Source organism: Tribolium castaneum, chromosome 9 (assembly GCF_031307605.1).
Source record: "Tribolium castaneum strain GA2 chromosome 9, icTriCast1.1, whole genome shotgun sequence".
Classification (NCBI taxonomy): Eukaryota; Metazoa; Arthropoda; class Insecta; order Coleoptera; family Tenebrionidae; genus Tribolium; species Tribolium castaneum.
Window position 1 is genome coordinate 4,213,802 of NC_087402.1, and position 16,487 is coordinate 4,230,288.

Below are 16,487 nucleotides of genomic sequence, written 5' to 3' on the forward strand. Positions count from 1 at the left end.
CCTTCTTTCGGGTAAACAACGCGATGATCTCAATTCTGAGTTGCAATTATCACACTGTTAATTTCGATGGTTCAATAAAAGATTAAGAGACCTTTAAAAGTAAAAATAAAAGACGCCGATAATGAGAAAAAACAAAGACAAACATTGTAGCGCCATGTGGCACGCATATGATAACCACCAGTCATATCCCGAAGGAAGACTCCGGATTAGATTAGTTAGCAAGAGAGTTAGACACTATGCATTGCCATTATTTCGTCACTGTTGTTGTGTTATTAACCTCGGCGAGTGCAAATACCCAAAAGATCACACTGGAAACTTTAAACAACTACAGTGAGTTTCTCAATTTCGGAGTGAAAAAAATCAAACTTCCAAAAAACTCCCTCGAAAACTCCATCATTAAGTCCAAAGTGGACGTCCTGGGGGACATTTTTAAGAAAAACATCGAAACTTTCAAAAACACACAAAAGCTAGAACTCATTTTTCTCATCGATGGCTCGTCGAGCGTCGGCGAAACCAACTTCAGAAGCGAACTCAAATTCGTCAAAAAACTGCTGAGCGACGTCACCGTGGACTACAACCACACAAGGGTCGCAATTGCCACCTTCAGCTCCTCAGTCGTAAGTGAATAGATTTTTACAACAAAAACGCAAAAAAAAATCCATCACAATTCCAAAAAAAGCCTATGAACTTGGTCGTTTAAGAATATAACTTGCAAACAATCATGAGAAATTAGGAAATAAAAAATGTGCCTTTTAGAGCAAAAATATCGACCAGATAAGCGACCCGCGAAAAGAGAACAACAAATGCTTCCTCTTGAGCAAACTCCTCAGCAAAATCGAGTACACAGGTGGCGGTACCAACACTTTAAAAGCATTCGAAGTGGCAAAAGTACCTTGAGTGTGTTTTTTGCTCGTTTTAATTTTTTCTTTGAAGGAAATTTTCACACAGAGTCGCAACGACTCGGAAAAAGTCCTTTTCCTGATAACTGACGGCTTTTCAAACGGCGGTGACCCCATCCCTTTAGCCGCCGAATTGAAAAAAGACCAAGTCAAAATTTTCACCATAGGAATAGCAAACGGGAATTACAAAGAACTGTACGAGTTAGCCTCGACCCCGGGCGAAATTTACAGTTACTTGTTGGACAGTTTCGAAGAGTTTGAAAGTTTGGCTCGACGTGCCTTGCATGTAGGCTAGTACCATGTCATATGTGGTAGTACTTTCCCTAAACTTGTATTTATAGATTTGAAAAGTGGTGAGTATATCCCTTTAGGTATAAACAGCCCTTGCGCCAATTTGTGCGACGATGGCGACTGTTGCGATAAAAACGCCCTTTGCACGTGTGGTACCACCACAGGGCACTACTCCTGCATGTGCAAGCTTGGGTACTACGGTACCGGGCTCAAAAATTCGTGCTCACGTGAGTTTGGTTCTTTGGGAAAAATTTGATGGTACTACAGGCAATGTTTAGCATGTCCTGTCGGGCAGTACTCAGATGGGCTCAATTTGTGTCGCCCTTGCCCTGATATGCACCACACGACCACTCCGCCAGCGTTCAGTGTCGAGAACTGCACCTGCAAGACTGGATACGTACCGACTAAAGATAATCGGTGCAAAAGTACCAACTTTCTGATGACTAGACAAGTGCCTGACTTTTTCTTTTAGTACTAAAGTGTCCCAAAATGTCGACCCCCGAGCACGGCTATTTCGTCAAAAAGCGGGACTGTGGCAACGTTTTGAACAGTGCGTGTGGCGTGAGATGCGAAGTTGGGTACTCTCTAGTCGGAAGTAGTATCAGATTGTGTCAGAAAAACGCTACATGGAGTGGCGATAAACCATCATGTCAAGGTTCACCACTCATCAATAATTATACTGTGGTGACGTTTATTTCCAGTGAAAACATGCACGAAACTGCCACCTCCAGCTTATGGGTCAATGATATGCTCGCACAGCGATCTCGGAGTGACTTACAACGAAACGGAGGAAAACCTCCCAGTGGACACAGTTTGCACGTTCACTTGCCAAGACGGCAAAACCCTGATTGGTTCAAGCCAACGCACCTGCCTGCCATTAGCCCGGTGGGACGGCCTTAAGACTTCATGCAAACGTACTACATCTAAAACCACTGGAACAGCTCACTAGACCCAATTTTGCAGAAATCAAGTGTCCCAAGCTACCACCGGTCAAAAACGGGCGCGTCGAGCCCAAATCGTGCACCATAGGCAAACAACCCTATGGCAAAAAATGCAAAATTTCCTGTAACCCGGGCTTCGTCCTGGAAGGCCCACCGGAAAAAACCTGTACCAGCAACCACGGCCTATGGGACTCGAAATTCGAGAGTACCGTTTGCAAAGACAAGGAACCGCCGGAAATAACGTGCCCGCAAAATATCACAGCGAGCACCCAACCGGGCAAAAATTTCGCCACTGTCTCGTGGAACCACCCCCAAGTTAGCGATAACGCCGAATTGGAAGTTTCAGTGTGGATGAAACCGAGCATTAGGGATGTTGGGAGTTACAAGTTTCAGATTGGGGAGACCCAAGTGACTTATTTCGCGCAGGATGCGTTTCATAATCGGGCCAAATGTAGCTTTTACGTCATAATTAAAGGTTATTTTAAATAATAATTAGTTTATTTTCTTGACATTTTTTTTAACACAGATGAGGAACCACCGGTTATTGATAGCTGTGTGAGCCCACCGACGTACCTCACCAATGAGAAAGGGGGGGCCAACATCACGTGGGACGAACCAAATATTTTAGACAACTCACGGAATGTCCAAGTATGGATTTTTACCCACACAAAAATTTTACAAAAAAATCGTTTTAGATCAAGCATAGCCACGACTTCGGGTACTTCCCCCTTGGTACGACCACGGTAACCTACACCGCAACCGACGCGTCCGGGAATCGCAACTTTTGCTCAATTAATATAACGGTTGAAGGTAAATACCGCATTTTTCCTCAAAACTTACCGACCTTGCTACGTAATAAAACTTTACATAATGCCATCAGAGGCTCAATGTGAGGCTTTGTTGGACCCGATTTATGGCCACAGCGAGTGTTCATCGCTCAATGACGGTATGCAATGTGTCATAACGTGTCAGGAGGGTTACGCAGTACCACTTTCACAACCGCACGAAACTCCAGATGATAATTCCACACGTTTTATGTGCAATAATTCAGATTCGGTTTGGTACAGTCAGGAGGACTTGATGTTCCCCGAATGCTCGGGTAGGAGCGCCACAAGGCACAACCCGGGGACCCATTCTATTCATGTATTTTTCAGTGACGGAAATACCCAACGAAATTGAACAAAACGGCACCGTTAGTGTTGAATCAGACATTGATAATTGCAACAACACCGAAAAAATTAATGATGTAATTAAATTAGTGACTCTCGATTGAGTTTTGTTGCAATAAAGTTGACTTTTAGCTCGAAAATGATATCAAAATAACACTCCAAGAAACATCATGCGAGGAAAACTGTACCGTGAACACTGACACGACCTGTGTTGACGATCCGGAAGAAGAAAAAACAAACATTATTAAAAGAGAGACAACTGATGAAGTGCCACATCGAAGACGTGGCAAGAAAAAACGCATCAACGTCAAATTTCAAGTCAAAGGCAAAAATGTGAATCACACCCAAGAGACGCAAAACATCAACTTAGGGTCACACAACATTTCCATCCATTACAACAAGCCGAAATTTTTCTGCCCTCCTGGTTTCGTTCCGCGGAAAGGCCGATGCGGTAACACTTCTCTTCCAGTTTTTTTGCCCTAAAGTCGCATTTTAGTGCAATGTCCCAAAGGAACGTTTCACAACACGACCCGAAACCGGTGCCAGAGCTGCCCTTTTGACACCTTCAGCGACAAATTGGGCCAAAGCCTGTGTACCCCATGTCCGAAAAATCACTCGACTCGCAAGGTTCACTCCAAACAAATCGGCGATTGCAAAGGTGGGGTCCTGTGGGACACCGTTGGATTTTGACAGTCTCGTAATTGTAGAACAGTGTCCTCCGGGAACCCACGCTCGCAAGAAGATCTTCCGGCAGTCGAGGCGAAATCCGAGTGTGACAATAGAGCGGGCGACTTTGCGGCCCTATTGCCGCTCCTGTCACGTGGGCTTCTACCAATCGGAGTTCGGGCAATTGAGGTGCATACCCTGCCCAAAAGGGCACACCACGCTGGCCCCCAAAGCCACCAGTTTCAGGCAATGTGTGCCAACAGCCGCGGAAATGTGTGCCAAAAACCCCAGCATTTGTAACGCCGGCAAGTGCGTCCCCAGTAATGAGTTTCAGTACACGTGTGATTGTCCCGAGGGTTACATAGGTAAAATTAATCAAATTAAATTAGGAAAAAAAATAATAAATTGAAGGGTCTCATTGCGAGCGCAAGACGCGAATTTGTGACTCAAACCCGTGCTTTAACAACGGAATTTGCCAAGAAGTTAAATCAAACTTCGTGTGCTTGTGCCCTAAAGGCTTCACCGGTCAGTTGTGTGAGGAAAATGAGGAGAAGTGTTTGCTGATTTGTTTAAATAACGGCACGTGCCACCGTGACGAACCCGATGATTATTTTTGTTGGTGTCCCCCGGGATATGGGGGCGAAACGTGCGAAATAAAATTAAACTACTGCAGTACAAATATTTGCGAGAATAATTCGACCTGTGTTGACGAACTCAACGGCTTTAAGTGTCACTGCTCGGAGGGTTTTATCGGGAAACGGTGCAATATTCTGCCTTGTGATTACAAGCCGTGTCAAGGGAACGGCATCTGTGTGAATATTATGGAGGCAAATGCCACCAAAAGTAGCTACAAGTACGTAAAATTGATTTTGGTGGCTGTGAAAACAATGAGATTTTAGCTGTGTGTGTCCGGAGGGCTACACGGGTAAATACTGCGCCCAAAAAATTGACTATTGCCAAGACAGCCCGTGTTTAAACGGGGGCACTTGCTCGAGCCAAACCTCTTCGTTCGAGTGCGCCTGTCCCCGATTTTTCTACGGTAAAAAGTGCGAGTTTCAGCGCAAATCCGACTACGTCTTACACTTTCAAAAATTTTCCACGACCGATTATATAAGACTGAACGGTTTCGAGCAAAACCTGACCCAAATCTCGGCCTGTCTCTGGCTCCAAACTAAGGATAACTTCAATTACGGAACACTCCTTTCTTACGCAACGAAAAATTACGATAACGCGTTCACTCTAACGGACTACACCGGGTATTAAATACCGCAAAACCAAATTCCGTTCTTACACCAAATTCCAGACTTGTGCTGTACGTAAACAACCAATACGCCGTCACTGATGTTTTGCTAAACGACGGCTTATGGCACCACTTGTGTGTCACCTGGACCAGCCATAAAGGCCTTTTCGGGCTCTATGTTGACGGCAAAATGATCAAAAGTGGTCCCGGACTCGCCACCGGATCCGAAATCGCAGGCGGCGGGAACATGGTCATAGGCCAGGAACAGGACATACTAGGGGGGCATTTCAGCCAATCAGAGACTTTTGTGGGCCGTATGGCCTACTTTGACGTTTGGTCCAAACAATTGACCGTCGACGAGATTCAGTCACATATGACAGACTGCCACGAAGTGGCCTTTGGCGATGTTTTTGGCTGGCCTGAGGCGCAAAACCACGTCGAAGGCAACGTCAAAATCGAAAATTCCACGTTTTGTGCCAAGTGCGAAGACCCTAAACCGGTCTATAACGGCATCATCAACATAGCCGATAACGTAGCCTACTATGACTGCTACGAAGGCTTCTACTTGAGTCATGAGGCGTACAAAGAGGGGCGCAAGTGCACTAAAGCGGCCAAATGGGAGGGAATATACGAACCCTACTGTAAAAGTAACACTTTTGCCACTTTTTTATAGTCACGTGACTAAATTTTGCGTTCCAGGGGTATACTGTGGTAACCCTGGCTACGTCCGGAACGCCTACTCGATCGGCACCAAATATTATTTCGGCGAAAGTGTAACCTATCGGTGTTACGATGGTTACAATTTGATGGGCAATGGTACCATCAAATGTACGGAAAATGGTACTTGGTACCCCGATAAACCCACGTGTGTGGGCCTCCAATGTACAGCATTCAAAAAACCGGAAAATAGCAATTTGACCATTTTTGCGGACCATAGCTACGAGGATTTCGTTGAAAATGAATCAACTTTTGATGTTGGCACCCAGGTCGAGGTTATTTGCGACCCCAAAAGCAATATTTCGGGCGAGAATGTGATCACGTGCCAGGAAAATGGTAATTTTTAATTTTTGATTGTAAAAAAAATTGTTTTAAATTTTTAGGGACTTGGGACTTTGAGCCGCCCAAATGTCTCAACAGTGTAACCCTGAGCTGTGATGTCGCTAAAGTCCCCACGGCCCCTGATAATGGATACGTGATTCTCGAAACGTTGTACGAGGTCGGGAACGGCACTGGTGATACAATTTTCTACAAGTGCCGCACTGGTTATAAGTTACTTGGGGATAATTCCACGTCCTGTATTATCGACGGGTACTGGACTGAACCCAACATCACTTGCAGGCGTACCAACACAAAATTGAAATTACGCGAGTTACGTGCAATTTTTCAGCGGTCGACTGTCCCACCCCAAAATACCACAACATGGTGGTAAAAACCGAACCCGATCAAAACGGAAAGTACCATTTCGGGAATATGGTAAAGTTTGACTGTATCGATGGGTACAAAATTTTTGGCGATGGTACGATCCGATGCCTGGCTAATGGGCGATGGAGTCGAATGCGAGCCAAATGTTCCAGTAAGTTAAATTAAAAAAATTAGTTTATCTTGTTTTTGTTTAGAAAAATCCTGCCGCAAGCCTTCAGTCAATGAGGCCACGATCATTGTTGGAAACTCTTATCTTTTCGAAGATCAAGTGACACTGATTTGTCCCAACAAAGGTCAATACGTCTTGACCTGTGACAGCACAGGCACGTGGATAGGAGATAAAGATAAGACTTGCTAAACTTTATCAAAAGATTTATTAAATGTAGAGATATCGAATAAATGCTTTACGAGTTATTTTCCTCCCACTTGCGCACCTCATCTGCGATTTTCGTTATGTAATTATCGCACACTCGGCAACAACCCCCGATATATTTCACCCCCAAGTTTAGCCAAACTGGCACATATTCCTCCAGCTTTTCGCAATTATTGTCCCACCTATAAAATACCACCGCCGTTCAATTAAATTGTTCAAAGCGGCCGATTGTGATATTAAGTTGGGTTGCCAACTTAATTTCAAAATCGCAGGCCACTTGGATCGGTTGCAATTACCCTAAATCGGGGTCATATTTCTCCCCACTATTGGCGTAAACTATCAAGGGAATGTCGGTAATTTCCTTTAAGAGGGGCTCCACGGCATGGGGGGCTATACAATTGACCCCCACCGCAAGGATCTGATCTGGATTCAGTTTATAACACGAGGTTGCGGCATCTTTGAAATTATCGCCGTGTGCTGTGCAAGCCCCCTCGGTCTAGAAATCACCGAAACAATTTAATGACTTTCGAAAATTGTTAAATACTTGACAACTAAATGAAAGCCACGCTTTGATATCTGGATACTCTTTGATCAACTGAACAATAATTTCCGCTTCTTTTTTACTCGGAATTGTCTCAATTGCCAGTAAATCAACCCCGCCCTCAATCAAAGCATCAATTCGCGACTTGTGATAATCTACAAACTCCTCCCTTGAAATCCTGTCGGTGTAATAACCGTTATATTCAGACCCATCGTGTAAATAAGCACCATAAGGCCCCACTGAACCAGCAATCAGCGGTTTTGCGTCACCTAGCCAATTTTTTGCGTAAAAACTCCAGACAAGTGTAGCATTTACCTTGCAAAATTCCCTCTTTTTGCGCCCTCTCAATTGCGGTTTTTGCCAAAACGACTGACTTTTTTACTAGATTATAGCTCTCCTCCTTTGAGAGATTTAAATATTTCATGAAACCCGGTACACTAGCCTGGTAACTATTTGTTTCTATTATATCACAACCGGCTAAAATAATGCGGGTTAATGGGCGGAAGTCGTCACATGGGGGCACCTTTGATATAATCCAAGTGGACGCGAATGACAGCCTCCGGGTCCGACGCCAAAGACCTGGCGCTCCACAAAGGGTCCCCATCGAGTGATTTTGAGACGTACTTACTCAACTGGAAGCCGAAAGAACCGTCCAACAGCACGATTTTCTTCTTCCGGTCCGACATTTTTTACCAATAATTGACAGGTGACGCGTCCCACGCCCATAACAAAACAAAGTCTCAAAATAACGCGTGGTTTGTTCCCAAAAGTGTGTTTAGCCCCCACGTGTGCAACAAATAGTTAAACTCATTGTTGCATATTCAATATTCAAACAATTATTTATTTATTTTTTGAATTCCGCTCCATTCGTACCAATACAGCGCGGTCGAAAGAACTACGCAAGTGTCATCTGTCAGCCGTCAAATCATTTTACATAACATCAAATTTTCGAAAAATCTGGCCAAAAATGGCAAATTTGGTTCGTATCGGGGTGCGTTTGGCCAACAAGAGTTTGTTTGCAAAGACGGAAGTCACGTCCGTGCGATTTATCAGTGGCAAATTGCTGCGAGGTCAGGATGACAGGCCCCCGAAACCAGCCCCTTGGAACTACAAGGAGAAGTCTTACACGATTTTGAATTACTGGACCGACCGGACAACATCACGACTTGACGAAAACTCAAAGGTGGGCATTGAAACGTGCCCCAGTTTTTGGTAAATGGGTGTTTTAGATCGTGGTGGTTGAGGGGCCTGTGGCCGCTGGCAAGTCGAAGTTCGCCAAGGAATTGGCCGAGGAGTTGGACATGTTGTACATGCCTGAAGCCAACTTGGACATGGTCTACATCAATGACTATGGCTACGATTTGCGGCAGTTGGATGAACAGTTGCCAGAATCGTGCCGGAGTTTCGATGTTAAAGACTTTTTGCGGACGCCCAAGCACCGGAACACTGCTACGTTCCAGCTCATGCAGTACAATACGAAATATTCGCAATATATCGACGCCTTGGCGCACGTCTTGAGCACCGGGCAAGGCGTCGTTCTTGACAGGTGTTGCTACTCAGACTTTGTGTTTGTTGAGGCAATGTTCAGTCAAGGGTATTTGTCTAAGGCTGGTAAAGGAGTAAGCGCGAAGTGGCGGCACTTTTTATCATTTTTTTCCAGCCTATAAAGGCTACTACGAAGTCCGCCAGAACACAATCAATGAGCTCCTGCGCCCGCATTTATTAATCTATCTGGACGTTCCCGTCAATAAAGTCCAGGAGAATATCAAGAAACGTGCCCTACCTTTCGAAAAAAACACGCAAGTGTTGACGCCGCAATATTTATCAGTCATGGAAAAAAATTACAAACAGAAATATCTCAAAGAGTTGAGCAAGCACGCTGAACTTTTGATTTACGATTGGTCTGAAGGGGGCGAGGTTGAAATTGTCGTGGAGGATATTGAGCGCATTGACTTCGACAATTACGATATTCATGACCCCAAGTGTAAAGACTGGAGGAGACACACTGAAGAAGATTGGGGCGCACTAAGAAATAAGTAAAACAATTTTCGAAAAAATATGAGTGGCCTATGACTGAAATTAAGTTGGCAACATTAATTGGCAAATTCGGTCGAGGGGTTGCCAACTTAATTGCTTTCACAGCCCACTAGAAATTCAGTTTTAGTCTGGGTTTCGCTTAATTGTAATTTTGGTTATAGGTATGCTGATCACAAGAATGATTTGATGAATTATTTCAATGTCCCACTTCATCACGTACCGGAAATGGTGATTGATGCTGAAGATGCTAAAGTTTATCACGATATTATGAATAATGTCAGTTGGGAAAAAATGACTTTTTTTTATTAATCCTATGTTTATAGGCACCTGGAGAGGTTTACCAGCGTGGGTTTAATACCGATATGGGTGATACGGGGGTACTTTTCAAGATATCGCTGCCCCACCGTGACACACTGCCTTTGAGAGAGAGGAATTTAGCGAAATAATTGTTAAATATTTAATTTGAGGAGATAAATAAAATTGTTTTTAAGTATTAACGTGTTTTATTGAAAAAAACAACCTGAATTTACACAGTTTTAAAACATAATTTTACGCCTGTAAAATGCAACCAGCAATACCTACATATTTCAGAGCATTCTTCCATTCTTGTCAAGAAATAAGGATATCGTTAACAAAGATTTATTAGAAAATGAAAGGAATAGAGTTTTAATTATTGACTTGAGAAATAAAAAACAGCACAAAAATTCGAATTATTTTTTAATAAGAGAAATCAACAAGATATTAAAGATTAAAAAAAAACAATACAATATGTCAGTATCACATATCCAACATCTCATTTCGAAATGGGCAATAAAAATAAAGTATTTTTATCTTTATAGCATAAATTAGAAACGAAATCAATTTCTCACTGACCTTTGTGGCATCTTCTGCTACAGTTTGTAGCAAGTCCCAACCCATCATCTTCCTAAATGGACTTACTGAAATAAAAAACAATGAAATTAGAACAATATATGCCATTAAGTATTGCAAACTAACCCTTTAATCCGGATTGTTTCTTCCTTTTCTCTCTAGAAATCTTTTCAAGTCGGATCACTGAATAAAATAAAACGGCACAATTAATTGTGTAAGGAAATGGATAAAACGTCACCAACAAAAAATATAAACTGAGATAACTATTGTTGCAAGGTGGACAACAAAGAGTTTTGTCTCTGATTCATTGATTTTTGTTACGACTTCGTCATTTAGCATTTTTTTTGAGGTACCTGCGTGAAAACTATACAGGGAGGCGCATTTTTAGGTTCAGTCGCTGAATGTTATATCCTTTGCAAATAATTTCAGTGAAATTATTTCAAAGTCATACAACCAACTTTTAATATTTTTATTTTTTAAAAGGTTTGCTTTGCTTATGTCTAAATAAAAGATACTTCTAACAGTTTAAATATACGAGTAATTATTTAATTATTTACATATTCAGTTGTAACAACTGATTTAAAATGATTTAAATTCTGCAAAAATTTCCTATGCACTGAAGAACTATTATTGCCGATTGACGAAATTTTTGACTACCTAAATGGATTAATAATAATAATAATAATAATAATAGGCCTTTATTAAAGAAAAATAAAATATAAATATAAATAAATAAATATACATACTCTGTGGGGGCGAAGACTAGTCGAAGACTATTAAACTCAACCCCAAAAAAAATATATAAAAATATATAAAAAATATTAAACAATAAGAAAGGTACAAATAGAAAACTTAAAACTAAGGAAGAAGCAAAAGAGTAAATATGGAAATGGAAATGTATCATGCGATGATGAAAACCATAATTAACCATGTGAGAACAAGAAATCTTTGTAGAGTGTACGAAATTTATTCACCGAAACAGTCAACTGAAAGAGTACAGTGAAGTTAAAAACTTTAACACCATTGTAAGTTAGCAAGCGTTGAAAGATGAATAAACTAAACTAAGGCATAGAAATTTGAGTATTATGACGAATGTTGGCATTATGAATGCTATTTCTAAATCTAAATTTTTTTCTAAGGTAGAAAATAGGTTCGGTTCATACAATCAAATCTATACTATAATTAAATTCTTTCTCCAACTTAGCACCTGAAACAATTTTGGCACTGTTACAACTCAATCATTCGTAATTAGTCTCTCCTTCAATCAGTTCATTACACAATGCCTCCAAAACTATCAAGTCTCCGTCATTTCATAAAACCACAGGTAGGAAAATAGCACTTCCCCCACATACTTAGCAGTTCTTCCAGAGTGGTTTTAAGAGATTTTACTCAAACGGCCTCCCGGAAAACCTCCGTCGCAACTACGAGAAATTCCAACGTGAGGACGGCGTTCCCGTTTACCTCAAAGGCGGTGCCACCGACCGCCTCCTTCTAGGACTCACTGCTGTGATCCTCGCCGTAGGATTCGTCGAGTCGGTCCGCAGTCTTTTAAGACTTGACCGCAAGAAATAACTGTATTAAAAGTCGCAAATATAGTACTAGACCAGTAACAAAGTGTTTTATTCCCCCTTGAGGACGGGCTCCTTGGATATATCGATTATACGGCCACAGATGGCGTGACTTAGCTGGAGCATTGTTGTACGATTTTGAAATTATTTACGAACACTGGTCGAGTTTAATTGTGATTTATGGGTGATTCAAATTTAATAAGCGACCATGGCTGCACCTCCTGAGTCCGTCACGTCGGGAAATACGGAAGAGGATTGGCAAATATTCGAAGTGCTGTGCAAGGACAACGTGGTAAGTTGCGAATAGTTTTGGGAAAATTGTTTGTATGCACAAGGGTTGCAATGCACTATCGATCCGAAGCGTCCAACCAAACCGAGCTATTTTTAATCAAGAATTTCGCCATAAAAATCGGATCATTCGTCAGATGGTACCGGATTGAAACAGGTCATCGATTTATCATCAATTTAATTAAGAAAGTTTGGGGCCAATTTTTCAATTTCCGCTCACATTTAATTAAAACTGTAAAACCCTCCCGAAAATTCCGAATTTTGGAAATCACAAATGGCCTAGTTTGGCTTCCGTGCGCGCACAATTGATCCTCAACCCGCGGTTCCATCCCCATTATGCGTCCCTATCACGGAATTTGTCAGTGTATATCAACCGTGAGAGGTAGGTAGTTGACATGTCCCTTTACAGATGGACGATCCAGAAGTAGACGTAACCACGACTTTGCGTAGCGAACTGGCAGCCCTTAAATACAAGCGCGACCGCCTTACTTCGGAGTTATCAGAAATGAAAAGCCAGTTGCGAAGTCGCGACCAGCGATGTATAGACCTCCAAGTGGAAGCGGACCAACTGCGCGAGCAAGCAGCTCGCCAGAACGCCATCATCGCCTCGCTCAAAAAGCGCGTCCACGAGCTGGAGGAGCGCGAACGCAACTTGTTCGCAGCCCAAGGGCGCAACGAAATCGCGATTCAAACCTTGCAGCGCGACAATCGCTACCACGAAGACAAAACCAAGGAACTGGAGAAGAAGGTGCGAGCGCTTGAGCTCGACTTGAACTCCGAAGAGCAGAAAAAGGAGTCGGCACGGCTCCAGCTCCAGGACCTGATCCGGCGGCTCTCGGTCGCTCTGGGTCTAGATCTGGCCGAGAGCACGCATCTCACCCCCGAGTCAATCGTGCACAAGGCCTCCGAACTGGTCCAAGTACTGTCACATCGGTTTTTAATCCTAGCTGTGTGAGTATTTTTTAGGAAACTTCGCGGTTGAGGAACCGCTCCAACAACGTCCAGGACAGTTTGGCGAGTACTGAGCTGGATTTGCGGACGTGTCGGGAGAGTCTGGACCGGACTTTGGCCGACAAAGAGTGTCTGCAAAGACAATCGGCGGCTCAAGTATTAGAAATCGATCGGTTACGTCAGGAGAAAGAATCTCTCGAAATCCAGCAAAGAGTCCTAGAACGTGATTTGAACGAAGTTAAGGAGAAATTGGCTTTTTCCAATCGGAGTCTGGGCTCGGCGAGCGGGAATATCGCCCAACAAGAAAGCGCAATTTGTCAGCTTAGAGGTGGTAAATCGCGCGTCTAGCCCCTGAATTATTTTTATTTTTCATCAGACGAATTGAAAATTAGGGAGGAAAAAATCCAAAGGTTGCAAAGCGAGCACAGACACACTTTGGAATCGTTTTCGATTCTGTTGAGTACGCCGTCTCGTTTCGTCGATTCGTTAGAGAGTGCAATTAAAGACCGGATTAGGGATATTCTTACGGATAATAAAGATAAAGAAACGGTAAGGTGGTGGTGTTTGAGCGCGTCTCATTTTAAATCTCCAGCAAATTGAGGCTTTGAAAGATAAATTGAACCACGAAAGTCAGCAATTAACGCGGCAAAGCTCGCTCTACGATCAGGCGAATTCGCGGATTCGTGCCCTGGAAGATGAAAAGAATCATCTCGAGGCCAGACTGCATAAAGCCGATGCTGAGATCAGCGCGATGGAGCTGTCGAGGGATGGCCTGAAGAGGGACAAAACCACGGTGGCTTTAAAAACCGCACTAGAGTCAATAAATATGTTTTTTTAGTTTATGAACTTCTTGGACCGCCTGGCTCGTGCTTTGAACATGGATGAGATTTCTCACGACATCGGTGTGGACCTCCACACTGAGTCGCTTCTCCTGCGGGCTGAACAGCTATCACGTCTCGAGAGCGATAAACTGGTTGATAAGGTAAAGCCCGTTTCACGCAGCCCTTAACCCAAATAATCGATGTTTGTGTGGTAGCTGCTTTGCTGTGGATACGGGACTTTGCCCCGGCTACGTCGTGAACGAACTTGTCATGACATACCGTTACGCGAAGTAAGACCTTAGCAAAACACACTTAGTTAGCAAAGAAAGCGCCACTGCTAGTCCAAACTCCCCCAAAACCCCAAACTGATTACTAATGATTTCCCCATTCTTAGACCGCCTTGGTGTACCAGTTGCAACGCCGCGTCCGCAATTTAAGAGAGCAAGTGCAACGAAAAGACCTCCACCTCGACCTCCTCCGCCGAAAACTAGCCTTACAAGAAGACAATATCAAGACCAAGTGCCTTTTGCAAAACGAGCGCGACGAGGCGAACATGCGAGTAAAAAAATTGGTCAAACAAGTGGACCGCCTCCAAATGCAACTCTCAGATGCCAAATCACAGATCAGGGATTTGAACTCGCAACTGGCCGAAGCCGCCGACTACAAGGTTTCCCCCCGATTAGGTTTCCTCAAGTTTTGATTTCTTGCAGATCACTGCCCTGGAGCGCGGCCGCAAAATCGAAGACTTGCAAAAACGCCTCATCGAGTCCGAAACTCTCCGTACGAAGTACAACCGTAAAGTGACCCTGCTGAAGGACCAAGTCCGGCAAACGGGAGACACGATCGAGCAGGAGCGCAACATCAGCGAACACTCGCTGCAGCTGTTGCGAGATGAGTTGGCCCGAGTCAAGGATGAGTTGTCCGAAGTCCAACGCCGGGAAGCCCAGCTGCAGAGTTTCAAAGCCTCGATTGCTAAAATACTGGGGGTTGCGTTGCCAATGCCCGACTATGAGCTTATTTCCAGGTTGCAAAAATTGGTGGATGCGCATCACGATTTCACGCTGGTGTCGAGGAGGTATGATGATCCGGTTTTGAGGCTGGCGACTAGGAGTCCCACGGCGGGGAGCAGGTGCACTAGGACTCCGGATAGGTCGAGATATGACGATTCCGGGTACACGGATGCAGCGGATATTGATGATATCGATGATGATTTGTTTAAGAGGCAGAGGCCGTTATGACAAACGCATTTTCATGTCTAGAGCGACATGGCGTGACGTAATGTGTTCATTGAGGTCTTCATGTTTTTTAAAGATAGTGCATTAAGTGCAATGTTGTGTAGGGAAAGAAATAAAGTATTACTTAACTGTATTAAGTGTTTTATAATGAGCTGGTTGTGTGGACAATCATGAATCTTCCCTGAAAGTCGCATCAAATACGATTACTAGATGAATAAATACAGTATTGCAGTTACTTTCATTTGGTATTAAAAAGAAAATTAGTGAACTCATCAAAGAGGATTTACCAGTACTATTTTGCAATTCCCACTCACATTTAGTATCTCGTTTTATTAATACTTTTTTTTATTTTCATAAACGTAAAATGAGATTTAAGACACAAAGATTAAAATGTGCTTAACAAAATGGCATTCCAAAAATATTCAAAATGCCATAAAAATGATAGAGAAAAAGCCCATACCCTCACGGAAACTTTCGTGAATTTATCATAATGTTATAAAAAATATTTTAATCACCGCTTTGTTATAATAAGGGCAGTCGTATACTCGCATACGCTCGTTGACACTTAAGAACTTTAAGCGTTTTCATATGAGTGTTATTCATATTTTTTATATTATACTTTTTTATACTTAAATGACACTAATTCCAACAACTATTTTTGGAGAAAAAGGTGAAAAAATACACGTTCGATCGATTTAATCATCATCTTTGTTTATTATTTGTTACCGTTACCAACTGAATTCCCTAGACGACATTTTTTTAATTAAAATAAGAAAAAATAGGACGCAAAGTATAAACAAATAGCATAAAATACTGGTTTTATAAATCAACCCTTATAAAACTTTTCTTAATATGCTATTTTTGTTATTTTTTTCTTTTAAAATAGTGTTTATAATTTAGGATTCTGATATAAAAAGACAGCTTAAAATGTTTTTGATCGCACATTACAGAATGTTTTTATTTATACAGCGTTTGAAATAATTATTATCATTAACAATTAATCATTAGCAGTGTGTTATAAAATTATGGAACACCTTGTGATTAATTGTTATTGATAAAAATTGATCTGAAATAAATATGTCCATGCAAGAAGAAAGCGAAGCAAAAGAAGCCTTCCGACGTGTCTGTTTCAAAGACGTGAGAATTGCAAGGATGAAGGCGTACCGAAGTTATAG

At 42.5% G+C, this 16,487-nt stretch overlaps 4 protein-coding genes across 7 annotated transcripts; 3 read left to right on the forward strand and 1 right to left on the reverse strand.

Annotated features, from left to right (window-relative positions):
• Positions 1-103: 103 nt before the first annotated feature.
• LOC103312732 (sushi, von Willebrand factor type A, EGF and pentraxin domain-containing protein 1) lies at positions 104-7,042 on the forward strand. 3 transcript variants are annotated; one of them, XM_015979336.2, is made up of 22 exons: positions 104-617; positions 757-888; positions 934-1,189; positions 1,241-1,417; positions 1,469-1,615; positions 1,663-1,845; positions 1,892-2,104; positions 2,154-2,606; positions 2,658-2,779; positions 2,827-2,941; positions 3,012-3,230; positions 3,286-3,377; positions 3,433-3,751; positions 3,797-3,958; positions 4,008-4,331; positions 4,378-4,819; positions 4,866-5,222; positions 5,270-5,853; positions 5,906-6,259; positions 6,307-6,546; positions 6,594-6,779; positions 6,823-7,042. In XM_015979336.2, the coding sequence occupies exons 1-22, from the start codon at positions 237-239 to the stop codon at positions 6,984-6,986; spliced, it is 5,622 nt and encodes a 1,873-aa protein (XP_015834822.1). In that variant the 5' UTR covers positions 104-236; the 3' UTR covers positions 6,987-7,042. The 3 variants fall into 3 exon arrangements, with proteins under 3 accessions (XP_015834822.1, XP_064215226.1, XP_064215225.1); XM_064359156.1 differs by lacking the exons at positions 104-617; positions 757-888 and having other exon boundaries at positions 1,049-1,185; positions 1,469-1,607; XM_064359155.1 differs by lacking the exons at positions 104-617; positions 757-888 and having other exon boundaries at positions 1,050-1,189; positions 1,469-1,607.
• LOC660474 (uncharacterized) lies at positions 6,984-8,360 on the reverse strand. The gene is made up of 5 exons (XM_966702.4): positions 8,066-8,360; positions 7,858-8,019; positions 7,546-7,811; positions 7,298-7,497; positions 6,984-7,183 (listed from the first exon to the last, which is right to left on the reverse strand). The coding sequence occupies exons 1-5, from the start codon at positions 8,226-8,228 to the stop codon at positions 7,033-7,035; spliced, it is 942 nt and encodes a 313-aa protein (XP_971795.1). The 5' UTR covers positions 8,229-8,360; the 3' UTR covers positions 6,984-7,032.
• A 49-nt stretch (positions 8,361-8,409) lies between these two features.
• ND-42 (NADH dehydrogenase (ubiquinone) 42 kDa subunit) lies at positions 8,410-10,072 on the forward strand. Its single transcript, XM_966758.5, has 5 exons — positions 8,410-8,725; positions 8,772-9,153; positions 9,203-9,578; positions 9,741-9,855; positions 9,903-10,072. Exons 1-5 carry the CDS (start codon positions 8,510-8,512, stop codon positions 10,023-10,025), a joined length of 1,212 nt encoding a protein of 403 aa, XP_971851.1. The 5' UTR covers positions 8,410-8,509; the 3' UTR covers positions 10,026-10,072.
• A 1,992-nt stretch (positions 10,073-12,064) lies between these two features.
• On the forward strand, positions 12,065-15,445 carry LOC660654 (uncharacterized protein). Of its 2 annotated transcripts, XM_015979607.2 has the most exons (9): positions 12,065-12,309; positions 12,715-13,224; positions 13,272-13,584; positions 13,633-13,805; positions 13,849-14,049; positions 14,095-14,238; positions 14,293-14,367; positions 14,472-14,744; positions 14,788-15,445. In XM_015979607.2, exons 1-9 carry the CDS (start codon positions 12,226-12,228, stop codon positions 15,313-15,315), a joined length of 2,301 nt encoding a protein of 766 aa, XP_015835093.1. In that variant the 5' UTR covers positions 12,065-12,225; the 3' UTR covers positions 15,316-15,445. The 2 variants fall into 2 exon arrangements, with proteins under 2 accessions (XP_015835093.1, XP_008192059.2); XM_008193837.3 differs by lacking the exon at positions 14,293-14,367.
• Positions 15,446-16,487: the final 1,042 nt, after the last annotated feature.